General features: G+C 31.5%; 2 protein-coding genes across 3 annotated transcripts in view; both read left to right on the plus strand.

Moving 5' to 3' along the window:
- The first annotated feature begins 460 nt into the window (after positions 1-460).
- On the plus strand, positions 461-3324 carry LOC106754132 (probable aldo-keto reductase 1). The gene is made up of 7 exons (XM_014636108.2): positions 461-594; positions 874-1041; positions 1444-1644; positions 1734-1906; positions 2262-2358; positions 2600-2753; positions 2921-3324. The coding sequence occupies exons 1-7, from the start codon at positions 541-543 to the stop codon at positions 3106-3108; spliced, it is 1035 nt and encodes a 344-aa protein (XP_014491594.1). The 5' UTR covers positions 461-540; the 3' UTR covers positions 3109-3324.
- Positions 3325-9472: 6148 nt separating this feature from the next.
- LOC106754093 overlaps positions 9473-14564 on the plus strand; it is a 9190-nt gene continuing 4098 nt past the window's right edge. The window contains exons 1-5 of one of the 2 annotated variants that reach the window (XM_022777824.1): positions 9473-9812; positions 10556-12870; positions 13062-13620; positions 13707-13796; positions 13879-13961. In XM_022777824.1, coding sequence (XP_022633545.1) covers positions 10603-12870; positions 13062-13064 — 2271 coding nt within the window. In that variant the 5' untranslated portion in view covers positions 9473-9812; positions 10556-10602 and the 3' untranslated portion in view covers positions 13065-13620; positions 13707-13796; positions 13879-13961. Of the gene's footprint in view, positions 9813-10555; positions 13028-13061; positions 13621-13706; positions 13797-13878; positions 13962-14564 lie in introns of those variants that run through there. The other variant, XM_014636032.2, reaches the window with a different exon arrangement.

Below are 14564 nucleotides of genomic sequence, written 5' to 3' on the forward strand. Positions count from 1 at the left end.
TTATCTAATTATAAAATTTACTTTTTATCGTATATTGTTTAAAAAAAAGCTTAATATCGCTTTTAGTTCCTAGTGTGAGAGGTTTTGTTTAATATAGTCCTACTTTTTTTTAGTAACAATTGACTCCTTTTTTGTTACGACGTCAATTTTCTAATGGCTGGTTACGAAGTCAATAAGTTCTTTCATACATTCACTTATCCAAATGTTATTTTAACAGTCCTAACATAATGTTAGGTTAAAAATCATGTCATCATCGTATACTATAAAGATTATAATAAACAATTTAAACTTGAATATGGATCACTATGAAAAAAAAACACTTCAATTCAATGTTTTTTCAAAAAGTGAAATGAATTGTTATGGACCAGAACCGTCATTAACCCTTTAAAAAACAATTAAATGGCTTTGAATGACGCATTGAATGACGAAGTGGATAAACCCTTCTGATTCCTATATAATGATGGCTTTACTCCCAAAGGCTAAGGAATGGGATAAAACATAGTGTGAGTGAGCCATCTCTGAGAAACCAAACAAACCAGAATGGAGCATGTGGAACACATTCAAAGAGTTAAACTTGGGACTCAAGGTTTTGAGGTACTTGCAATCTCTAATATACTTCTCTTATGATATTCGTTATGATTAGGGATTTCAGATTGATTAGAGGTTAATTTTCAGGATATAAGGAGGATAAATCTTACTTTAAAAAGTTTCTGAAGGTTCAATAGGATTAAACTCATTTTGTAAAACTGATATTAAGATTTAAGTATTGTATGATCACCCACAAATATGTAAATCAGTAAGTAACCTCTCACCTTATAAGCAGATGATTTTGGAAGTTGGATTTAGACTTAATCTTTTTTTTTTATATTGTAGGTTTCAAAATTGGGATTCGGATGCATGGGCCTGACTGGATCGTACAATGAGCCTCTCCCAGAAGAGGATGGCATTTCTATTATCAAGTATGCGTTCAGTAAGGGAATTACCTTTTTTGATACTGCTGATGTTTATGGAGCTAATGCCAATGAAGTTTTGGTTGGAAAGGTACCATTAGTTTATTGTCTGTAGTAGTACAATTAGGTTTACTTGTCTTTTCCTTCTATTTGCTGATGAACCATTTTCCTGTTTTAGCAAACCAATCAGTATGTATGGTTTATAGAACCTTGTTGTTTAGATAAAGAAAATTCATGTCTAAAAGTTTGAATCTCTATGATATAATTGACCATAAATAATATTCATAATACCAAAATATAGAGATTAATTATAATATGTGTAATTGTCAGGTTTGGAAGGTTCTAGAAGGAAGATTATTGAATCGTGATTTTAGTGTGTCTATGGAGGAAAACTTTTGTTAGAATGGATTGAAGTATAAATATGACTGCAAATTTTCCTTTATAATCAGTAGTTGTGTTTGTCATTTTCATTTTTGGGATTTTGTTGGAACAGGCTTTGAAGCAGTTACCCAGAGAAAAGATCCAGATAGCCACGAAATTTGGAATTCTGCATACAGAGTCTAGGGTTGAGATCAAGGGTTCGCCGGAATATGTGCGGTCATGCTGTGAAGCTAGCTTGAAGCGTCTTGGTGTTGATTATATTGATCTCTATTATCAGCACAGAGTGGACCAATCTACACCTATAGAGGATACAGTTAATGATTTCTTCATTTCAGAAATCTATCTATGATTTTGCTGATATACAACACATTATGTTATTAAATAGTTTGTTTAATTTTTTAGGTGGGTGAACTCAAGAAACTGGTGGAAGAGGGTAAAGTGAAGTATATTGGGTTATCTGAAGCGAGTCCAGATACTATAAAGAGAGCGCACGCTGTTCATCCCATCACAGCTGTGCAACTGGAGTGGTCTCTGTGGACTCGTGACGTTGAGGAAGAAATAATCCCACTCTGCAGGTTACTTCCATTTTCTTTTTAACTTCATGGCGCTGGAACTCTTGTATGTGTGGATCTGGGATCTGAGTTAGTGAAAAAAATTGAAAAAAGAAAGAAAGAGGAAGAGAGGGTAGAGTGAAATCTTTTACTTATTATCATCATTATTACTACTTTAATTTTGTTATAATTATTATTTTATCTATCATAATTCTTTTTTTGTACATCATTAAATACAAACACCGACTTTCTTTCGTTCCACGCCTACATTAAATCACTGAAAAAAATAACAGTGTGAAGGATGATAAAGAAAATTGCTGAGTTATGGAGAATGTGCTGGCTGAATTTTTGTGTTAATCTAATGTTTCTATTGGTACAGGGAACTTAATATTGGAATTGTACCATATAGTCCTCTGGGTCGTGGCTTTTTTGGGGGAAAAGGAATTCTGGAAAATGTGTCTGCAGTTAGCAAACTGGTATATGTTATTTTAGCATTTGCAGTTTCATTTGTGTTTCTGCTGTATGTATACCGTGGGGATGGAATTGTCAAGATCTGATGAATAATCAACTCTCATTGTTGAATTTAAATTTTGCTGATTTTCTTCATTGCAAATACATGTTATTGAATTTAGCATAAAAAGAGGATAAAGTTATACTTCCTTTTAAAAGAAGAACGAGATTATATTGTTTTCTGATGGCTATTATTTAACTTATCAGAAAACACATCCACGTTTCCAAGCAGAGAACCTGGAAAAGAATAAGAATATATATGAACGAATTGAAAGCCTTGCAAAGAAGCATCAGGCCACTCCTGCTCAGTTGGCACTAGCATGGGTTCTCCACCAAGGAGAGAATGTTGTTCCTATCCCTGGTGAGTGACAAACTATCTGATAGATATTGAGGATTCCATAGAGTATTTTGAAAAGTTTGAACTGTTATGTCCGAAGCATTTTGAAGCACAAATATGTTCAGTGTTCATGTATATGTTGTGGCTAGGTGTATGATTTTTTCTTCATCAATTTCTTGGCATGTTTACAGGAACAACTAAGATTAAAAATCTGGATCAAAATCTGGGAGCCTTAGCAGTGAAACTGTCAGAAGAGGACCTGAGAGAAATTTCTGAGGCGGTTCCCATCAGTGATGTAGCAGGTGTTAGATACCTAACCGGAGCGGATCAGTATTCCTATAAATTTGCTAATACACCTCCAAAAGATTCAAAATTCTGAACCTGAAGCACTGGACTCCACCTTCAGTAAGAGAATCCACATAACCAAGACACATGAATTGAGGGTAATAAGGCTGATATCAGCTAGCTATTAAAATATCAGTAATGTAGCTTATGTCTCGGATGATACCTTTCAGACAATTTGGTTGGTTCAAGTTTTGATTTATGCTGTGTATTTGATTGAAAGATTAATTTGGAAGAGATTGATTAAGTGGATTTGACTGGAAAGTTTGTGTTTTTTTTTTTAATGAATTGGAGATGAAAATGAATAGATTTGAAAGTGAAAGTTGGAAAACTTTATTAATGATTTGATAAATGGCATATTAAAAACAAATTTTAATAAATAGAAATTGAAGATTGAAAATTTGGTCTTAGTTAAAAATAGGTAAAATACCTTTTTTGGTCCCAGTTTTGGTTACGAATATTTGAAATAGTCTCCATTTTATTTTTCTCTTCAATATAGTCCTAAAAAATGTAATTATGTTCAATTTAGTCTTTTTTCTGTTCAATGTAGTCCTAAAGAACGTAATTTGTGTTTAATTTAGTCCTTCTTACAAACTCCGTGAACCACAAACAAGGACTAAATTGAACACAAATTACGTTCTTTAGGACTACATTGAACATAAAAAAGGACTAAATTGAACATAATTACGTTCTTTAGGACTATATTGAACAGAAAAATAAAATGGGACCAGTTTGAATATTCGTAACCAAAACTGGGACAAAAAAAGGTATTTAACCTTAAAAATAATAGAAAACTAAAATTTGATGAATTTAAATTAATTTAAAAGAAAAATGTCGATGAGTAAATTTTAGATAAAAGGATAATGGTGTAATAATTAAAGGAAAATACCATGCATTTAGTGTAAAACTACAAAGTAAAGATATTATTATCAACTCAATTAGTTTATGTTCTTGTTTTGGTAAACAGAAAATACAAATTAATATATCATCAGAAAATGGAATGAGTAAATTTAAGACGGTATTATTTATGAATTATAATATTTGAAATATGATTAAAATTAATCATTTTAGTGATTAATTTTTTTCTAACTCTGTTTTCGTCTTATTTCTATTTTCTTTTTAATGTTGTCATAATGGAGATTCTTTTTGTTAGTACAGCTTAAAACAAATGCATGATGATAAGTACATGCGTAATAATAGTGTCTATTTTTTTTATAATAATAAAACTATTATTACTATAATATAAATTAAATATAAATAATCTTCATAATTTAATTATAAAAATTTATACCAGTTTAAAAAAGTTTAAAATTTAAAAAGAGTAAATAAAAGAATAATTAAATTTAAAAAATATTACTTCAGTAAAGTGATTATTTTAATTAAAAAAATAGTTATTTAAAGAATAAACGTGGAAAGAAAATGTGTACACCAATAATGAAAATTTCCTGTATGTAAAAGTATAGGAATATAAATATATATATAAATTCTTAATTTTATAGAAAAAAAAAATAGTTGTTAAGAAAATTCTTTTATCATTTTGGGCTCTCCACTTTTCTATTCAATTTCCAACTACTCTTTGAAAAATACTCTGATTTCATTACAATTCGTTGAAGATAAGTTTTTTTTTTTTTTCTTTCAAATTTGAAGTTGTTTTTTTTTTTTTTTTCTTTTCTTTCAAATTTTAACTAAGATGGTTGCAGTATGTATTTTTGTTAAGTTTGGCTTCCGAAAAGTAATCTAGAAGATCTTTAAATATATTTGATTCAATCTCTTGAACTTAGTTACCTTAAAAAGCAAAGGATAATGATATTTAGACAACATTTTTTTTTGACAATATTTGAACATTGATAATGTGTCAATTTGTGATTGGTCAAAAATTACTCAACAATCAATAATAATAATCATAAACATTATAGTGGAGTAACTTTTGACCAATCACATATTGACACGTTATCAATGTTCAAATGTTGTCAAAAAAATGTTGTCTAAATATCATTATCCAAAAGGAAAATAACAATTTGTAAATGAAGTTAGTTTTTATCTATGATTCAAATTTATAAGTAGCGAAAATGATTAATGTTGTCTTAAGTTGTCTTAAGTTGATGAGTGTACATGTTAAATTGGTTTACATTTAAGTTAAATTAATTACTGAACTAAATTCATGATTCTATTATGAATGAAATAATTACAAATTAGGTTTTAGTTGTGGATATTTATAATAAGCTTCAAGATTTGAAAGAGAATGTCTTGAGTTATTGAATTCATATATGTAAGTTGATTATATGGTAATAATTAGTTAGCCTAAAATATATTAATTAAAGAAGTGATAATAATAAATTTTAATTTGATAACTAGATTTGATTCAAGTTTTAAACTTGTCATATTGCATTAAAATTGTTTGATAAGCCTAGAATTACATGGATGATTATTTTGGTAGGTTTGAAAAGTGTTATTATCTACGTTTTGTTTATGGATCATTTTGTATTTTAAATTTGCATTTGAGTTGAATACTCATCACTCATGAGTTAGAAGTTGACTATAATTTAAAATTTAAAATTTCTTATATCTTTAGTATTATTAAATAACATTACATAAGTGTCAAAATATTATTTAATTGATAATGTTTTTATCATATTGAATAATCTTAAATTACTCAACTTAAGATAGTTTAAATATTATTTTTTCACTTTTTAAAAATCTTTTTTAAAAATAAAATCATAACAGAATTTTAATCTTCAAAACAGATAATACTTTAAATATATGATAATTAACTATAATGATATCATTCAACGAATTTGAAATCAAAATTATATCAATTTTTTATATATAACTTTCTTATCAAGCAAAGCAAGAAAATGTATCTTTATTGAATTATATCATTCAAAGAAAATTTTGTTTAAACAATATTTCCTTATATTATATGGTATATTTCTTTTTGTCAAAATTATTTTCAATTATTATGATGTGTATAATTGCATTGTTATTTGGTAATTTTGTTTTTGTTCTTTGAAAATTTAAGGGTTTTGAACTACTAAATAATTTGAAAATGAAATTTATATTGTATGAATAGTGTGAGCAAGTAATATGATATCGTTTAAGTACTGCATATTGATAAAATAACGAATATATATATATATATATATATATATATATATATATATGAAATGTAATTATAACTTAAAATAATGTAAATAAAAATATTAAGTGGTAAGAAATTGATAAAATTTTCACATGATATTTCATAAGTATATTAAAAAATAATGTGATTAATCACATATCTCAAAGACTTGGTTAACAAATCAAGTGTTCAATTAAAATAAATTTTTTCAATATTTGTTTTTCGAAGTCATAAGTTCTAATCATTTTGGCTTTTTGGAGTAATAAAATTTGAAACCACGAACCTCTTATAAGATTTAAGAAGCAAGGTTTGGTAAGAAAAAGAATTAAATATATTGTTTATTAACTTATATTGTATATCTATATTAATTCCTATAATAATTATATTATGACGCATAAATAAATGTTAGTGTTGGTCATGAAATTAATTTAAATGATCATTATACCTAATTTTTTCTATCGAAAGTTTAACTTACTTTATTTTTAAAATACGCTCATTATATTTTTTTAATATCTATTTGAATATTTTCTAAACTTATATTTTATAACTTGTGTTTTATAATAGCAACAATATTTAAACACTGGTTATTTTCCTTTGTATTTTCTCTAATACTTTAACGAGTTTATAATTCATAACTCTAATATTTGCATTAATTAATATTATATTCGATTAGATTAATTAAATTTAAAAATGCTTATTTATTTTCTTCAATTGCTAGAGGAGTAATATCCGTTCATAGTTCTTACTCTTTACAATTCAAAAGTTTTATGATTTAAGAAATACTTACACCAATCTTTCTAGATCACACTCTTGTATACATTTTTTTATTACTTACAGTGAATTACGTTTTTTGTTTTATAATGACTCCAATTCAATTCAATGCCGTTTTTGAAAATAAATTAAAGATTAATAATGATAATTTTTTGAAGACAATGAATAGCATTAAGAGATTAATAAATGATAATTTTTTGAAGACAATAAATAACATTCCAATTTTATTAGTTTATAATATATAACATAAGATATTAATAAAATAAAGTAAATTGTATTAGAATATATTTATTTAATATTAATGTAATTATTTTAAAAAAATAATTGTGATAATATAATATATCTAAAACAACTAAAGAAAACTATTAGTAACAAAGAAGAATATTTTGTAGTATCATTGTCTTCCACTAGATATGCTTTAATATTTATTCTTTAGAGAAGATTCAATATTTATCTCTTTTCTACTCACACGAATAAGATAATCATCATAAAAGAAACAAACACTAAAAGAAAAAAATAGGATAAACTAATGTGGAAAAGAATTTTTATAAAAAAAACATAGAAATATTATCATATATCACTCATTCATAAAAACAACCATATCACATATAAAGACTCATACAAGATTCAGTTATCCGGATACAAACATTGGTGTAAAGTCTGGAGGGGTTTTGCACTTGTGGTGGTCTCTACTGCTCTGTAGAGTCATTGCCAATGGGCTTCACCCTATCACACACAAGGTTAATCCATTATCATCTTTGGTCAAGGTAAAACCTTATACTGAGATCTCCTGCACCTCTTATCACATGTCTCATTCTACTTTACCTAAGTTTGAATGATTATTAGAGCAACAAGATAACCTACAACATTTAGACTCTCACATCAATGTGTACACTAAAAAAATGCCACCATAGAATTTTCCCACGAGATCCTTGGAATAAGCCAAACACATACAATGCTCATATCCATTAACAAGCTCATCATCATCATCATCATTTCAGACATTATTTGAATGCACATTTATCCATAAATCTATCAACCATTCTCAGATAAACATCATAAACCAACTATCATTTTTAAAATTCACAATTTCATACATTAAACTTATCACAATAAAATATATAAGAAAATATAGTCAGGTTTTGTAATTTTGCTCAACGAGAATATCTACTCATTTAGCGAGTAGTGTCTAAAACTCTACTTCCCTAGTGAAATAATCATTGGATCTCACAAACTTAAATTTTTCCAAAAGTTGCCTAGCGAAAATTGTCTCTCCTACATACTGTCAAGTCACTAAGCTCTCTAATTTTGGTTTCGCCCAATGAGTATGATCTTGCTTAGGGATTACTAAGTCAGTAGCTCTCTAACTTTGATTTCGTCTATAATGTATATTCTCACTCAACAAGTCTGTATAATTTTGCATAACATAATTATACTAGTTTATGTCTTAGTTCAACAATAAACATAGACGCCAAAACATACTAAATTCGAATTATACAACCTCCACTAACTCAAAATCTCATATGCAATACCAATTACACAACATTCTTAAATCTTTATTCATGCAATTTCAAAATCTAATCACAATTCAACATATCACACTCATCACACAGATAAATCATTTCGTTAATTCACCATACACTCATAAAATTAGACATTTCAAGGTATTTATAACTTAAAAATGGTGTAATTAGCTTTCCTTATTTGACTAACAACTCATAATACCGATCAACGAATTTACTCCCAACTTGCAAGATGTTTTTATCTAATATAGAAACATTATAAGAATGATCAAGTCATATCGTTATGATCACTAATTACCAAATAATCACGTAAATGACTAAAAACATGTATGCAAGTGAAAGAAGACTCATATGCAATAAATAAAAATAAAAGACTGAGAAAAATGACTGAAAATTCAATTACATGAGCAAAGAAAACTGATCAATCTAAATTGAAAAGCTCATCACAATGACCATTCTTAGTATCTCGATTCTTCAATCTAATGAGGAGAAAAAACTTTTAAGAAGAAGTTAAATAACTCTAGATAAGTGGTTTCAAGAGAGATAGTGCATTTTAAAATAACTAAACTTATTTATAATAAAATTATTTATATTAAAATATTTTAATATCAAAATAATCGAATCTTATTATTTTTAAACCACTCTCATTTTTAAAATATAATTTTATAGGATTCTACCATTTAATTTGAAGTCAAAAATTAAGAGAACTTAACTATATTATTTATTTATTTTTTGACAAAAAATAAAAGATATGTTAAAAATAACTGAAGAAAAAGTATTTAATAAATCATTACTATTCTTTAATAAAATAGTAATGATTTTTAAAGTTTGTCATAACAAGTGAAGAGTTATAATGTACTAATATAAAAGAGCATATAATTGAATGAGTTTTGGTGTAGTAATAAGGTTTTGGTGTTTGGTATTTAATATATAGTTAACTAACGGCATAAAATTTGCAATCGAAAATAAATGCCAAGTTTAGCATAAAATGTGAAGGTGAAGTGAATATTGTTACATATTTGTTTGAAGCATAATCTGAAGATAGGGGCAAAAGAGTAATTAGAAGGAAAGGAAAAGAAAAGAGAAGAGGGTGGTTTCGTTTGACCTAAATACCCTCTGTTGGTAGCTTGGTTGAAGGTATGGATTTCCCATAAGGACCCTCTAATTCCCAATCTTCCTCTCTTCTCCTTACCCTTCTTCTCCTAATTCCGATTTTCTCCACTTCCCCGCCATTTTTCAAATTCCCGTTTCTTCTTTTTTTCTCGATCAACCCCTTTCTGTTTGCCACCTAGGGTTCCGCTTTTTTTCTTCCAAGCTTCAATCTTTCAGGTAATTTCACTCTCACTCTCCTCCTCATCAACATATTTATCGCCTTCAATTCTTGTGGGCTCATGCTTTGTAATTTCGACTTTTTAATTTTTGTTTAATTATTGCATTGAGTTCTGCTTGGGTTTTATGTTTTCTTTTAAAGTTTGCCTTTTTTGTTAAAATCTTTACTGGGGGCCTTGTTTAAGTTTTTTATGGATTACGTGTAGCTTCACTGGAATCACTACTCTTAACTTGAGCTAAAGGCAATTTTGTCTTCAATTTATTTGGATTGCAAAATTGATGTTTTTCTTTAAAAGGGGTGCTTTTTATTGTGTGCCCTTTGATTTCAATTTATTTTGGGACGGTTTATAAATTAATCGAAGTTATAGTGGTATGTTTGCGGTTATTGACAGTGCACTGTACAATCGTGGACTTTTATTCTGTAATCCCTATAGTGTAATTGTACTCAACACTTGACACTGTATTATGCAATTTGGGATTTGTAACTTGTGGTAGCTGGTTATTAAGGGCTGAGAGAGCGTTGTGCATGTTTCTTAATGCATCTCATCTTTGTAGTCGACAGTAGTCTTGTATGAATTTCATACTGTGCTGGATTTGGTGATGTTTGTGTATCTTTACTCCCTGGCCTCCTTTGAACTGTTTATTTGCTGCAGTTTCAGCGTACCTCGTTGTATATGACCATCAAACTTCACATATGTATGATTTTATCTGACTTATCTGTTGATATCTGTGATTTTTTGCAGCTGGCGTTCTATCCGCAAATTCTCGTTGTCGTTATATATAGTGATTAATGTCTTCAATGTCTAATCATGATTTGATAATTAGCCAGAGTCATAATTTGGCACTTGGCCATAACCAGCAACTGGTACTGAACCACACTCATAGTTTGGGCCTCAGTGGGAACCATGATTTGGAATTGGGACAAACTGATGATCAGCATTTGGGTCTGGGACAACCTCACGATCATGAACTGGGCTTAGGAATTGCCAGTGACCATGAATTGGGTTTGGGACTGAACCATGATGATGGAGACGGTGTTCACAGGTATGGGCACGAGGATGAGCTATCCATGGATCAAAAACCAGAGCATGATGGCCATGGGATGCCCATTCCCACTCAAAATCATGAGTTGACCATAACAGAGAACAATGAGTTGTCTGTTTCAGAAAATCAAGAATTTGATGAGAACATAGCAATGACTATGGTCCACAACCCAGAAATGAGTATTGAATCTGCTGAAGAAATGGGTCTTCACGAATCCCAGCTTATGGTTGCCACATCCCCTGTGATTCAGGCTCGTACTTTAGCCATAAGTCCTAATTATGAATTGTCAGTGGGACAAGAATTCCCTGATGTTAAGAGTTGCCGAAGGGCATTGAGGGATACAGCAATTGCTCTGCATTTTGAGATGCAGACTATAAAATCTGACAAGACTCGGTTTACTGCTAAATGTCGAAGCGAAGGATGTCCCTGGCGCATTCATGCGGCAAAACTCCCTGGTGTTCCAACTTTTACTATTAGGACAATCCATGAGCATCATACATGTGGAGGAATTTCACATCTTGGCCATCAACAAGCCTCAGTTCAATGGGTTGCTACCTCTGTGGAGGAAAGGCTGAGGGAGAACCCTAATTGCAAGCCAAAGGAGATATTGGAAGAGATTCATAGGGTTCATGGCATCACTTTGTCATACAAGCAAGCTTGGAGAGGCAAGGAGCGTATCATGGCTGCAATGCGTGGATCTTTTGAAGAGGGATACCGCTTGCTTCCACAATACTGTGAACAGGTGAAACGCACAAATCCAGGAAGTATTGCATCTGTTTATGGAAATCCAACTGATAATTGCTTCCAACGCCTATTCATATCCTTTCAAGCGTCAATATATGGTTTTTTAAATGCTTGTCGACCACTTTTGGAGCTTGATAGAACATATTTAAAGAGCAAGTATCTTGGTACATTACTTCTAGCCACCGGATTTGATGGTGATGGGGCTCTCTTTCCTNTGGCTTTTGGTGTTGTTGATGAGGAGAATGATGATAATTGGATGTGGTTTCTGTCAGAACTTCATAACCTGATGGAGACAAACACCGAAAACATGCCAAGGCTTACAATTTTGTCTGACAGGCAGAAGGGNATANTAGATGGTGNGGAAGCAAATTTTCCCACTGCATTCCATGGATTTTGTATGCGTCACTTGAGTGACAGCTTTCGCAAGGAGTTTAACAACACAATACTTGTTGATCTTCTATGGGAAGCTGCTCAAGTTCTTACCATACTTGAATTTGAAGCAAAAGTTTTAGAGATTGAAGAAATATCACAAGATGCTGCGTACTGGANTCGAAGAATTCCACCTCATTTGTGGGCTACTNCATACTTTGAGGGGCAAAGTTTCTTTCATTTTTCAGCAAACATAGTTGAATCTTTAAACACATGGATATTAGAGGCATCTGGGCTTCCAATAATTCAAATGATGGAATGCATAAGAAGACAGCTAATGACTTGGTTTAACGAGCGGCGAGAGAACAGCATGCAGTGGACATCAATACTTGTACCTTCAGCCGAGAGAGTTGTTACAGAAGCTCTTGATCGTGCGAGGACGCACCAGGTACTTCGTGCCACTGATGCTGAATTTGAAGTTATATCACATGAAGGAACAAACACTGTTGATATTAGGACCCGTTGTTGTCAATGTCGTGGGTGGCAGCTCTATGGTTTGCCTTGTGCACATGCTGTGGCTGCTCTTCTCTCTATTAGGCAGAATGTGCAAAGATTCACAGAAACCTGTTTTACTGTTGCAAACTACAGAAAGACATACTCACAGACCATACACCCAATTCCTGATAAATCTCTGTGGAAGGAGTTGTCTGAGGCTGAGGGGGTTGTCACTGTTTCTGATGTTGATCAACTTCAACTTCAACTTACTATTAACCCTCCTAAGTCACTCCGGCCACCGGGGAGACCCAGAAAGAAACGGGTTCGGGCAGAAGACCGTGGTCGCATAAAACGGGTTGTGCATTGCAGTCGTTGCAATCAAACGGGTCACTTTAGAACTACCTGTGTAGCTCCCATCTGAGTTTCCTCCTACACCTTAGTTTTTCATTATTTATTATTTAGGCTTTTTAGCTTAGACCCTCCAAATTTTATTTTATTTTTTATTTTATTTTATTTTTTTTATTTCTTTTACATTAATGTGAATTAATATGTTTCAGCTGTTGTGTATTTATAGTCAATTAATTTACATTTTTTCAGTAAGCATACAACACTTCCTACAAGCATTTCGCTGATTACCCAAGGTTTTTAACCGAAGGCCTTGGGGCCCTCGGTAAATATTGTTTTTTGACGGTCACAATGAGAATTACCGAGGGGCATGGTGAAATGTATTTACCGAAGGCTTCGAGAGCATTACCGAGGGGTTTATGGCCTTCGTTAAGAGGCTAGACGCCTTAAACTGAATAATTGGGGGTATTGTAGAAGGTCGTCCCCAATTTCGTAAGACAATCTCCATTTTCGCGTGGTGCACCCCATTCTCTCCCTCTCCATTCCCATCCCCAATTGAACTACCATTGTGCTTCCCATTATCTTCCTCTCCCTTTCCCGTCTGTCCAGTGGCATTGGGTGGTTAGGGTTCACTTGGCAAACCTTCCCCGTAGTGGTGTTCAAGTGTTTCTTCCACCAGTGCGTTGGCGTTGCTGTCAGAGGGTGGTCCGTTAACATCACGACGTGTGGCGTTTCTGTCAGGAGGGTGCTCCCGTGACGTGAGGGTTCCTGTCTTCGTCAACGGAAGCTATTGGGAGACCATTGCGTCGAGGTATGTTCTCTATGTTTGAATGCAGTAGGTGTTGATGTCGCTAAATGAATCAATAAACCTGACAACACTTGCATTCCATGTGTTAGGGTGAGCTTGAGAAGGGCTTTGAATTGTTTCAAAAAAGGGATGAAGAGAGTATAGGGAGAATACGTGACCACTGACAAGCAAAGGGAAAGGTATGGGTACCTAAATTCGTATGGTCTTGGATGGTTTGGAACTGATTGTGAAGTATGTAAGGGTGTGCTCTTATCTTGACAGAAAAGGAGTTTGTATTGTGGCCAGAAAGGGAGGAAGAGAGTCTACGGAGGAGACTTGAGCAGTTTAGGAAAGCAAAGGCAAAGGTATGAGAACATAAATTGAAATTACATGATTAGGAATTATATTACAGTTGTTGTTTTAGAATAAAACTCTGCATAAAACCTTTGCTGTCTTTGTTGTAATTTCTACATTCAAAACTTGGCTTTTTGAACTTGTTTTGCGATAAATCACTTGTTGGCATGAATAAAACTATCATGGTTTTGGTTTTAAATAAATTGATGCTTTTGTGGATTATGGGTTGCTGTTATGTGAGCATATATGATATGGAAGTGAGTTTAAGGTTNATAGAACATAGTTAAACTTACTAGTTATCTTATTGAATTAAAAAATTGNTACAGCTGGATGTATGTCTATTGTTCATGGATTAGTTTGATGTATGTAGATGTTGTATGATAGTTAGATGAAGTAGTGGNCTATCACTACTCAAACCTCAAAAAAAGTGTACTACAATTGCAAACTGCAGTAAAGTAGGAAAATAAACTTCAAATAAACAATCCTAACAAGTTTAGAATGGTAAAAACTACCTAATTAAGAACTCACACTACAAAAAATACCTAAAACTCAAAATATGACAACTTAGAACCTAAAAGTAGTACCTAGAATACACTAAAAGTGCAAAAAATGCA

Source organism: Vigna radiata, unplaced genomic scaffold, assembly GCF_000741045.1.
Source record: "Vigna radiata var. radiata cultivar VC1973A unplaced genomic scaffold, Vradiata_ver6 scaffold_83, whole genome shotgun sequence".
Lineage (NCBI taxonomy): Eukaryota > Viridiplantae > Streptophyta > Magnoliopsida > Fabales > Fabaceae > Vigna > Vigna radiata.